The sequence below is a fragment of the Poeciliopsis prolifica genome, unplaced genomic scaffold, assembly GCF_027474105.1.
Source record: "Poeciliopsis prolifica strain line A6 unplaced genomic scaffold, Auburn_PproV2 SCAFFOLD003, whole genome shotgun sequence".
Classification (NCBI taxonomy): Eukaryota; Metazoa; Chordata; class Actinopteri; order Cyprinodontiformes; family Poeciliidae; genus Poeciliopsis; species Poeciliopsis prolifica.
This window is the reverse complement of record NW_026562378.1, coordinates 19,157,501-19,168,678: the sequence shown is the minus strand read 5'-3', so window position 1 is coordinate 19,168,678 and position 11,178 is coordinate 19,157,501. Positions and strand designations below refer to the sequence as shown.

The following is an 11,178-nucleotide window of genomic DNA, read 5'->3' as shown; positions in this document are numbered from 1 at the left end:
GAGTCTCTTTATTTAATGAAGGACAACCGGGTTATTGATCTGAACAAATTCTGACAATAGTGCAAGAAGAAGCAGCAGTTCATTGATTTCTTCTCTTCGCAGTAATTGTTTATAATCCTCCTTTCAGCAAAATGTGGCTGATAAAGTTGGATAAAATCTGACTTCTGATTGAGTTCCTGGTCATGCAGTTAAGACTGCAGCAATACAGAAATGCATAAAGATCTTGATTCAGTTTTACAAGATTATTTTTTAACTAGGCCAATTAACTCTTTACTTAGTATTTAAAGATTTTTTAAAGGGGAATTCATGATTTCATGTGCGATCTGACTTAGTGTTTAGAGTGATGATTGTTATTTTTAGATTTGTGCTTTCCTATCCTGTCTATGAATTACATTTTGCTGCTCCTTGGCAGAGGAGAAATTCTCTTCCAGAGTTTTCCTTTTATAAACAATTTCTTTAACAGAACCAACAAACTGAGAATATGAATGGATGAAAAGAAAGATTAGACGTTAGCTGGCTGGACAGGTGATGTTACATTTGAGAATCTAAAGTCTCATTGAGCTCGGAGGATTGTAAAGGTTGCACACCTCTGGACAATGCGTGAAATTGCTAAATAGACACACGAATAGCAGGAACCTTTACACAACGGGATAAGGAAAATGTGTTGATACAAATACTACTGCCATAATCATGTTCTTATTCCATATTTGTCCAGGTGAGGAAATAAAACCCTAAATCAGACCCAAACAGGTCCAGACGGAGTAGGAACTCTGCAAGTCGAATGCGCCATATAATTACTTTACTAAAACTGCTTTAACTTTTGTGTGAATGTAATGTGAACTCAACCAAATAACTGTTTTTGAGACAAAGAACAGTTTGCTTTATGTAAAAAAAAAAAAAAACTTTCCCACTTGATATGTCCCTCTCCCCCAAAAGAGTTAAAAACTAAGAAACAAAAAATGAATACCCACCTGGGCACCAGCTCACAAGGTGTACCGCAAATATATATAAAATATAGAATCTGAAATATATTTTATATATATATATATTAAATTGTGTTAGGAGTCAGTATTGTCACTACACAGCATTAAGGTGGTGTGTCTGATTTTTCTTTTTTTTTTTTTTTCAACTTTTTAAAATTCCTATTATATAAACCAGAGAGGAGTCAAAGCAGAACAAAAATAATCAATGAACAAACAAAATGTGGAAAAACAATGTAAATAACCAACAGACGAAAGGCCTCCTCCCCGTCCGAACACTCCTCCCCATTCGCATCTCGGTCAGTGGCAGCAGCGGGACGGCGGGGCGGGTGAGCTGGTCCGGATGTGGCGGCACCGACCCGTCCAGATGTACAGCGCAGTGAAACATAACTTACATGTTTAGCTCATTTTTCACACGTACAGTCGTGATCAAGGCACAGGGATCTTCTACAAGTTATTTTCTTTTCTTCAATAAAGTTGTACAAAATAATACATTTTACAGTCTGTACAAGAATAATAGTCCAGCAGTAAATAAAAAGACAGACGCATTTAGAGTCAGGCAGGGAGGAGGAAGAGGTGATAAGAACAAGACAAGGGGAGAAGAAGGAGGGAGCTGACGATGAGGATCATCTGTGTGTATGTGTGTGTGTGTGTGTGTGCGTATGAGTGTGTGTGCCCAGTTATAAAACGTTGCATCCAGTCTCTGCAAATCTTTAACGTCATGATTTTCTGTTGCCGTTTATCCTCAATAAGTCAAACCTGTTCTTTATTTTCCACGTTAAATAGTTGACAAATAGCAGCAGGGGTAAATAGGGACAAGGATGTAGAGTAACATGTTGGTGCATGAGTGTGTGTGTGTGTGGGAGGAGGATGGGGGGTTAAATGGTGCACAAAGGCAGATCTCACACACTGTGTACACTGACAAACAACATGAGGTAAAAACTAACAAAAACTTAAAACTTGAATTGTGTTATTACAGGAATATATAATATTTATATTTATTTATATATATATATATACATATTTATATACACACATATATAAATATCTATATATATAGCTTGGATTTTTTTTGCACTGCATTAAGTTCATTGGTATGCATGATTCTTATGCATCGTATGATATTTTTTTTGTTTGCTTGTGTTTCCTCGACTATTTTCTTGAAGAGCAGGCTTCATCTCAGAGTCACGCTCACGTCCGCAGGCAGCCATTAATCAATTAAGTCTGTCCATGCCGGGCACAGGAGAAAATAAAACAAAAAAACAAACAGCTGACAGTCACTCCTCTGTTTCAGCTTGCCACCATCTGAGTCCATCTGTTCTCTTCAGCACGCGGTGAATAAACTCCTGCATGTGAGCAGATTCCCCCCCTCTGCTAACTATTAGAGCTGGAAAGGGTCATGATTATGCAATATTTAAGGGTCTGAAAGTCTTATTCTGTAGTGCATGTGTACCTGTGAGCGGGTGGTCGTATAAATGAGAGGCTGACAGCCGATGGTAAAAAGTCTTCCCGCTTTTCCGTGGTTATGTGTTGGATTACTAGGAGGATCGGGTGGAGGAGAGGAGGAGTCAGGCTTATCGGTCGTTTAGGTGAATTTGGTAATAGTGAAGAGGTGATTGGCTAACTGGTAGTAGTGAGGCGGGTGGTCGTAGGGTAGGTAGGGCGGGCCCGGCGAAGCTGCGCATCACAAGAGCTCGTACTGCCGTAGGTGCATCCTCTGTATGATGTCCCGACAGTCACTGAAGACGCGCCGGATGTTTTCCGTGTCGACGGCGCAGGTGAAGTGCGGGTAACAGTAATGCCTTCCGTCCCCACTGGCTGTGCTGATCCTCTGAAAACATACAGGAAAGATGAGGTTAGTAGTGATGAATCTTGAGAGCCCACACACAGAGATGCAACAGGGTTTCTGATAAAACAATCTTCTGTTTGCAAAAGCTGAAGCTGAACATTTTAACTATTTCATTTACATTTCTGTGATATTTTTTTCACGTTTTACTGTGTTAAGTTGGGCTGATTTACAAGCTTAAGAAAATGCACCCCACTAAAATCTAAAATTCTTAAAAGTAGGTCACATGTTTTCAGAAAAAGTTTTACATTAAACACCAGAAGAAAAATAATCCTAATTACATAAAAAGATTATTATGTTCTACTAAGATTTTAACTGTCAAATATTTGTTGGGTTGCAGTTATGACAGTCATAACTTTATTCGCTTTGGTACACATTCATCTTTTAATTCTATTGAACATTCAAAATGTTTTTAAATACACGCTGATTTAGAATAAGACTTGACATTTTAAACAGTGAAATAAAATCTTTCCGTTTCAGTGTCTTGTTCGCGAGAGATGGTGGGATTGAATGATACATTTGGGCTTCGTCGGCTCTAATAAGCGAAAGGTGATAAAATGGGATTATCTTTGAAAAGTAACTAGGAGCACATGCAGTAGCTTTATTTATGAGAACAAAAATACAACAATATAAATTCTTTATCAATAGGTTTTTGTGAATAAATTAGAAATTGATTGTTTAAAGTGCTAAAAAAAAAAAAAAAAACCCGTCACCAAGAAAACGACCTTTGCACGAACCAAAAACTCATCCCGTATGAAGTACTTTGCTCTGGTCACCCTGGGATCCTCTCCTGGTTCTGGGATTGCTGTTGAAAAAGAAAAAGTACAGTCAACCTTTCACATATGGAGCACACACACCATCAACTGATTAAAAGCATCTGTTTTGTTTCAGAGAAGATATTTTAACATGAAAATATCTTGTTTGTTTTTTTGTTTTGTTTTATTTTCTCAACATTTAGTGGGTATCATTATCACTGGAACAAAGCTCAACATGTACAGACAAACATAAAATGCAGGTCAGATGTCTGACTAAAAGTTTGGTAACTCACCATCATCAGGCGTAGTGTAGCGTGCAAATTCTCCAAAATACTCCTCGATTTTAGATTTTCCCGCCAAAACCTTCTCAGCTAGAAGATCCTGTTTGTTCAGAAAGAGGATTACCGAAATCGTCCGTAGCCACCTGTGGAGAAAAATTATGAAATTGAGTGTTAGATTAGATGAAAAATGTATTCATAAAAAAACAAAGTCATACGTAATAGTGAATTTTACTTTGTGTATTGAAAGAACTGTGTAGAGAAATACATTCAAAGAGAGAATTTGCTTGTTTTAAATTTACTATTTACTGAATCTAGCACAACCCCCCCCTCAAAAAAACCCAGCTGGACCTGTTGTTCCAAATGTTCTTGAACAGATTGAGGGCTTCCTGTAGTCTGTTGGTCTGATTGTCTTCTCTGATCACCATGTTGTAGCTGCTACTTGCTACCACAAAGATGATGGCTGTCACATCTGGGCAAGAGTTAAAACACAGACATTGAGGGGGAAAAAATCATGTTTCTGTTCTCAACCATAATTTCCAAAACACATTTGTAGCACAAGTTCAGATCTTAGTGCCTGTATGCAGTAAAACTATATCAAATGAAATAGTAAATTTTCTCTGAACAATAATCTGCATTTTGTCAAAGCAGTAAAGTTAAAATCTAACCATTAAAACACTGGATCCATTTTCGGCGTTCATCCCTCTGGCCTCCGACGTCAAACATACTGCGACACACAGAAAGTTCAAATTTCATTTGAATCAAGTGATAATAAAAGCCTGACTGTTGAATAAAGAAGCATTTAAACCATAAATATAACTGAAGTCATTTTTATTGTGACTATGACCTTAATCACCCAATATTTGTGGCAAGCTGAGTTTGAAACTTACTGGAAATTAACTTTGTCGATTTGAAACCTGGTTTCAAAGATCCCAGATGTCAGAACTCTGCATCTCAAGAGGTCCTGAAACAGGAGGAAAAGCAAGCAGTAAATATAGGAGACTTTTATGAAACAGTCTTTGTTTTGCATGAACTGAACTGGTGAAAAAAAAAAAAAAAGAGTTTCCAACAATATCCTTTCCCCTTTGAACAAAAACAAGACTTAAGGCTTTGCAGCTTTACTCAACTGCAGAAAAAAAAAACATAAATGGATGTTTTCTCCTCTTTTAAATGTTATATTTTATTGCTATGATTGGTACCTGTCTGCAAAAAGTAAAACAATAATAAATAAGATGCATTAAATAAAAGCGGAAAAAATAATTGACAGAAAAAGTTCTCGTTGAAGTCATGGTTAAAAACAAACTGAAAATAATTTAAACAGGTTTTTTACAAATTAGCATCTGATTTCAGATGCAAGCAAACTGACTTCTACACCTTAATGACAAATAAAATGTGGAACATCAAATAAGTGAGTGCTTATATATTTGTCCCATTTAAAGTGACTGAGCTAATTCAATGCAGGTCCAGCCAAATAGAGCTAGGATTTTCATAATGAGTGGAATAGAAATCACCTGAGACAGTGACAGTGCAGAAATAGGCTGTTTCTTTAAAGTTTTTTTCAGCTTTAGTCATTTATTTATTTATTTGCACATTTTTGTATCAAAAGGCCAAATTTAGTTAAATATGATTAATTATTAAAAGCGATAAAAAGAATAAAAAAAGCCAATAGGTGAATATTTTTAATAGCCACATAATAGGTAGCAATGACCTTGATTCAGATCTGCTCTTAAATTTGCGGGCTTGTGGATGTTGCTGCTTTTTGACATATTTTTGCCTACCTCTTGTGGTCAGAAAGGTTTTCTAAATGATTGCTTGATTTCACTGACATGACAAACAGCAAATCTGGACTAAAAACTGAAATACAAATGCGGTTGATTGATAAATGTATTACTTAATAATGGGAGTGAATACTTTTTCTACACTGGAATAGGTTGTTTCAAGCTTTCCTCCACTTAATAAATGGTAATAGTTTTTTATTTTAGGCTGAAATGGGCTGATGAAGGTTGAAATGACACGTAAATGTTCCAGTTAATAATCTGGAACATTTACGTGTGATAAAATAAAAAAGAGGAATAAATCTGTACTTGTTCACCACTACGCAATAAACCAATGAAGTGACAGTAGGGGAAGTGAAGTTATAAGTAATGAAAACAAACGATTGTAAAGTGACACACAACCGTGAGCAAGCAGTGCTGGTGCACTCAGTACCCGTGAACACAAAATAAAGCAACTAATTAATTTAAATCACTCTTTTCCTCGTTGAGTTCTGTAAATAAGGTGCATGATTAATGTTTGTGGAAAATCTGGAAGATCTTACCTGATCTGTGGGGGTGTAGTCGTTCTGCCTCACCACATCAATCCTGTCTAAGAAGCTGCAAGCAGAACAAATAAAAACAATCAGAATTGAACTATTACAAAAACCTATTGACACCCAAAGGCAGCTGTGTATGTTTTTATGATTACAATTCCCCACATGTTCTGCTAATGCACGATCAACACGTACAAAGTCTATGTACAGTCAATAGTAAAAGCATGAGAAGGATTGGAGTGGCTGTGACTGAACGGCCACAAGGGGGCGCTGTGTTTGAAGCTGCCGTGAGATCAGAGGCAGCCAGTCTGAGTCACCAGCAGCAGTTGGCTATGTCAGAGCAGAGGAGCCTCGTCAATGGAGCTGCTGTAGTAGTACAGGAGTACAGGAGGAGAAGTGTGTGTGCGTGTGGAATCGGCTATGTGTATGTGCGTGGGTGGGTATGCAGGCCCACAGCACATTCAGATTTGCAGACTGCCCACCCAAAGGCATGTTAATTGTTTTGCTGCACTGAGTGATAGCGCTGCCGCTTTTCAAGGTGCCAGTCGCTCTCGCGCTTTCTGGATGGCTGAATTGGAGTCAGCTGCTTTGAGGTGTTTGCTCCGTCGAGTCAGGGCCGGGAAGGCAGTGAGGAAACACTGAGGTCAATTCAGATATACTGAGAGGAAATCTTTAAACTGTTGTGGCAACAAACTCCCCTCCGAAAAAAAAAAAAAATCAGTGTGCAAAGAATCAATCAACAGGCTACCAAACTGCCTGCGTGTATTTTAAAGGAATCATTTACAGGCAAACTGAGGAAAACGCAATAATGCGCAGCAGCAAGGAGAATATATACCATTATATACAAGGTCTACTCTCTCTCATTATTTTTTATATAGATTTTAACAAAAAAATAGTACATCAAAGGATTATGTCACTTTCAGCAACAGTAATTTAAGTCACAAGGCGCTCAGACATACAGCCTGCATGTTTACATGTCTGGAGTTGTAAGAAGTCTCAAGTTTACACTGAAGTCTGGCCTTCATGCAGTTTGTTTCTCAACACTTCATTAAAATGAAAAACAACTGGAAAGACGCGAGATAATGGATAACGAAAAGCTGTAGTAGTGACTTGAATCAAAAGAAATAAACATATTAATCACATTTCTACAGCAAAAGCATTAAAAATACAGTAGAGTTCTAAGAAAAAATACAAACGTATTAAGCCTTGTAAGTTGCTCAGGTCTGTGGAACCAGTTTTTACTTTTATTATGGCAAAGAAAATACAAGTACTGATTTTTTCAAATGAGACTCATTGGCCTCGATTCCGATATTTTCTGTGAAGAACTTAATTCAGAAAAATAAAATCTGATCACCGCCACCATATGTTACAGAGTGAAGGCTTCTTCAATCACCATGGAGGCTCAGATATCTTTTGCTGAACATTTCTGGTCAGGTTTGTTTTTGTTTTGTTTTTTTAACAAAAAACCATGATAGCTGATAACGGCAAAGCTGTTTGTAACATAGCAACTGAATTAACAGGAGGCAAGACAGTGATAAAAGAATCAGAGCCTGTTAATTCTTCAAAATAAAAAAACTTTGTCTATCCAAATAAATCATGCCTTGCACTTAAACATATTTCACGTCACCCTTTGTAATTATATACCAGTGCTTCCCAAAGATTTTCTGGGTCCCCCAATGAATTACAATATTATCCCTTTTTTTTTAAAGAAAAAAAAAATCAACTGGGCACAGACATCGTTCAACCTGACATAAACCGATACACATATTTTGTTTTCAAACTCCACTGAAGTCTATTTCACACTTCAGGTTGCAAAAACCTGCAACACTTCAGGTTCCCACACTTTGTGAACCACTGTTGTATACAATCATGTTAAATTCAGTTAATAATGATCATCACGTAAATTATGCTTAACATATAAGTGTAAAGAAGTCACGACTCACATCACCATACCAACCTCCTCCATATTTACATTGCACTCAGGATGTTCGGGTACACCCGACCTAGTTAAGTTTGAGGTATAGCATGAACAAAACTTTGGTAAAGGTTAGGATTAGGAATATACTTGTAGGTTAGGGTTATGGAAATGTCTGGGTTTGGCATAAATGCAGTTACTAAAATGAATGGAAGTCTGTGCAAAGTCCTTGAACTAACAGGTGGAAGGATGTTTGTGTGAATTTTGTTACTGCACCATAACATTAAAACACTGTTGCAACATGCAGGTGCCAGATGCTTCATAAAAGACAAATGCCCATTCTTAGCCAACTTGGTGCCTGTATGCATGCAGTTTGTGTTCTTTTTGGTTGAAATCTCCAGTAAAAGTACAAAAAAGGTTATCATAAAGCCTTATTGATTAATTTAAAGGTAACCATATAATGTTTACGTATTTTGAACAGAAATGTTGTCCTTTTTAAAATGCACGTTTTGTCATACAGTAAACATGAACAAATGATATTTTTCCTAAAATGTTTTCTTTCAAATTTAAAAGGCATTAAACAGTCATATTTGCTGCTTACATAGATGTAATTGAAGTGAACATGTTTTTGTATTGTTACGGCTACAGTAGGCCTCTGCCCTTTTTCCTTGTAGGGTGTGGAGACGGGCCTTCTGCAGGTGTTATGTTTTGCCCTGATGAGTGCTCTGCTGTTTAAAAGCTGCCATGGACGCAGCCGATGGGAGGCTTTTTCCCTCTCCTTCCTCAGAACCCCATTTGGTTTGGTTTGTATTGTATGTTTGGATTTTGTTAGGTTTCTTTTGCATTTGCTTATTTGTAGTTAGTTATGGGTTTTCCATTAATTTATTTTGGTTTCTCATTTCAGGGATTCTTTTTCGGGTTTTATTTCTTTAGAATAATTTAATAAATTACATTTTCATTTAACCAGAAAGTCCTGGTGTGGTCTCCTTCAATGTCTACCAAACGCCTGGTGGACATAACAGTATTTTAATGGAAAAAGCTTTTTTTGTGTTGAATTTAAACAGTAAAATTCAGCAGGTCCAACAGACCAACAAACTGTGGCTGTGCAAACAAAATATGAAAACCTTACAAGGGTTAATGAGTGACGCGTTAGTGGGTCAACCAGTGATAAAAAATGTCCTTTAATCATCTGGTAAAATTCTGCAAAATCTTAAACAGTTTACCAAATGTATAGAAGCTAAAAACTCCTACATTCTCTGGTCTGTAAACTCATCGACTAACAGTATGTACTTTGAATTTAGTAAAAGGTGAGAGACAAATACCTTGATACATAAATTATTTAGTCATTTTTAGTACAATTTGAGTTTATCAATAATATGATACAGTTCATGGAGATATTCTGTGAGGCATGTACCATGGCAATAAATTTCTTCATTTTCTGTCCACCTTTGTCAAAGAACCTTAAACCTAAACTCTCTAAATCCTGTTTGTTTACATTAAAGTAATTTTAAAAAGAATCAGAACTGAATAAAGTCATAATCAACAAATTAGATAAAAAGATAGAACTCAATATTGGCCATTTAATTTCATGATTGGTGCAGCTTTCTAATAGTAAATGCTTTCAGTGAGACAATATGCTAATTAGGTAACAGTTTGCTTACAGCGTTTGTGCTGCTGCCTAATTTATTGAAATATATTTGTTTTATTCGTCTTTGAGATTATATAAATGAAAAACTCGTTTTTCTATGGTAAAATTAAAGCCCTTTTCAAAGTTTTCAAACTTTTTCCTCATCAAACTTCAGAGATGAAAACAAAAAATATTCACTAAAAACAACAGCTTCTAATCACTACAAAATTATTTCATTTGTTAACAGTTATTAATGTCTTGTATTTTACATTATACAGCAAGAACAAAGTAAACTAAAATATAATGTTATCTCTCTCACACACTATATGCACCTAAACAAAACACAAATTTAACTAAATAAATCACCTAATTTCAATAGTTTTATACTTTTATGGTCTTATACTTTTTATGTACAATGTATATATTATTATTATTATTGTGTGTTTATTTTATATTGTATATACTTGACTTTTTTGCACTGGAGTTGCAATAGAAATTTCGTTGAATCCTGTTCAATGACAATAAATGCTATTCTATTCTATTCTATAAGACAATCTTTATTTCAATTAAACAGATTAATAAGTCGTTGGATTTCCCTTTATTACAAAAATGTTGTTTGAATGTCAAGAACTTACAAGTTTTTATATAGAAATCAAGCACTTCTCAAACCTTAAAAACAATAATTGAAATCCAAGCATTTTCAAGAATTTTAAGAACCTGTATGAACTCTGAAAATAAAACCAAAAACTCAATTGGAAGATTTACCCAGGTGGTATTAATTTGCAGAGACTACATTTCCAGAAACAGTTTTTACAGTAAAAAGTAGCTCAATAGAAAAAAAGAAAAACCTGTAAGAATGAATAATAAAGAAGTTTGGAAGAAAAATTGTATGTACTAAAAACAGGCAGCTGACAGGAAGATTTCCCTCTTTGTTTGACATTAGACCTGCTGGATTTGGTGACGGCTAGAAAGGTGGGAAGGTAGTTTGGAGCTGCCTCCTTGAGATCAGGTATGTAAGCTCCCTTCTGAGATAAGAAGGAATGTGGCAGTCAGGGGTGAAATGTGACATTAGGGCAGCAGGTAACCCACCGAGCAGAGCGGGGAGGGGGTGGGAATGCAGAAGCTGAAATACTGGATGGGTTACTGGACCAACCACGAGATGGTGAGTTCAGAAAGAGGACGCAACTGAAAGAGAGCGGAAGAATAAAAGAGAACAAATGTGCAGAACACACACGAAAGTTGCTTATCAGGCAGTCAGTCAGGTACCGCTGGCTCTCTGCAGAGATACGAGGCTCAGCTGCTCCCACACAGAAGTGGAGAACCGTGTGGAGCCGCGCCGTTTCACATCCACCGTCTAATCCCCTGCAATCATCCAACTCTGCCTTCCCCGAACAGTCACCTCCAGAACTCCCAGCGACATAAATATGCTGGATGAGACAGAACCTGAACGTTACAGCCGCTCCAATCAT

At 36.6% G+C, this 11,178-nt stretch overlaps 1 protein-coding gene across 2 annotated transcripts in view; it reads right to left on the bottom strand.

Annotated features, from left to right (window-relative positions):
• Positions 1 to 239: 239 nt before the first annotated feature.
• The window catches only part of LOC129357494 (guanine nucleotide-binding protein G(s) subunit alpha-like), a 32,352-nt gene continuing 21,413 nt past the window's right edge, over positions 240 to 11,178 (bottom strand). For both annotated transcript variants that reach the window (XM_055026688.1, XM_055026689.1), the window contains 7 exons: positions 6,177 to 6,231; positions 4,750 to 4,823; positions 4,528 to 4,586; positions 4,211 to 4,331; positions 3,875 to 4,005; positions 3,564 to 3,631; positions 240 to 2,811 (listed from right to left, as the gene is read on the bottom strand). In XM_055026688.1, coding sequence (XP_054882663.1) covers positions 2,665 to 2,811; positions 3,564 to 3,631; positions 3,875 to 4,005; positions 4,211 to 4,331; positions 4,528 to 4,586; positions 4,750 to 4,823; positions 6,177 to 6,231 — 655 coding nt within the window. In that variant the 3' untranslated portion in view covers positions 240 to 2,664. The remainder of the gene's footprint in view (positions 2,812 to 3,563; positions 3,632 to 3,874; positions 4,006 to 4,210; positions 4,332 to 4,527; positions 4,587 to 4,749; positions 4,824 to 6,176; positions 6,232 to 11,178) is intronic.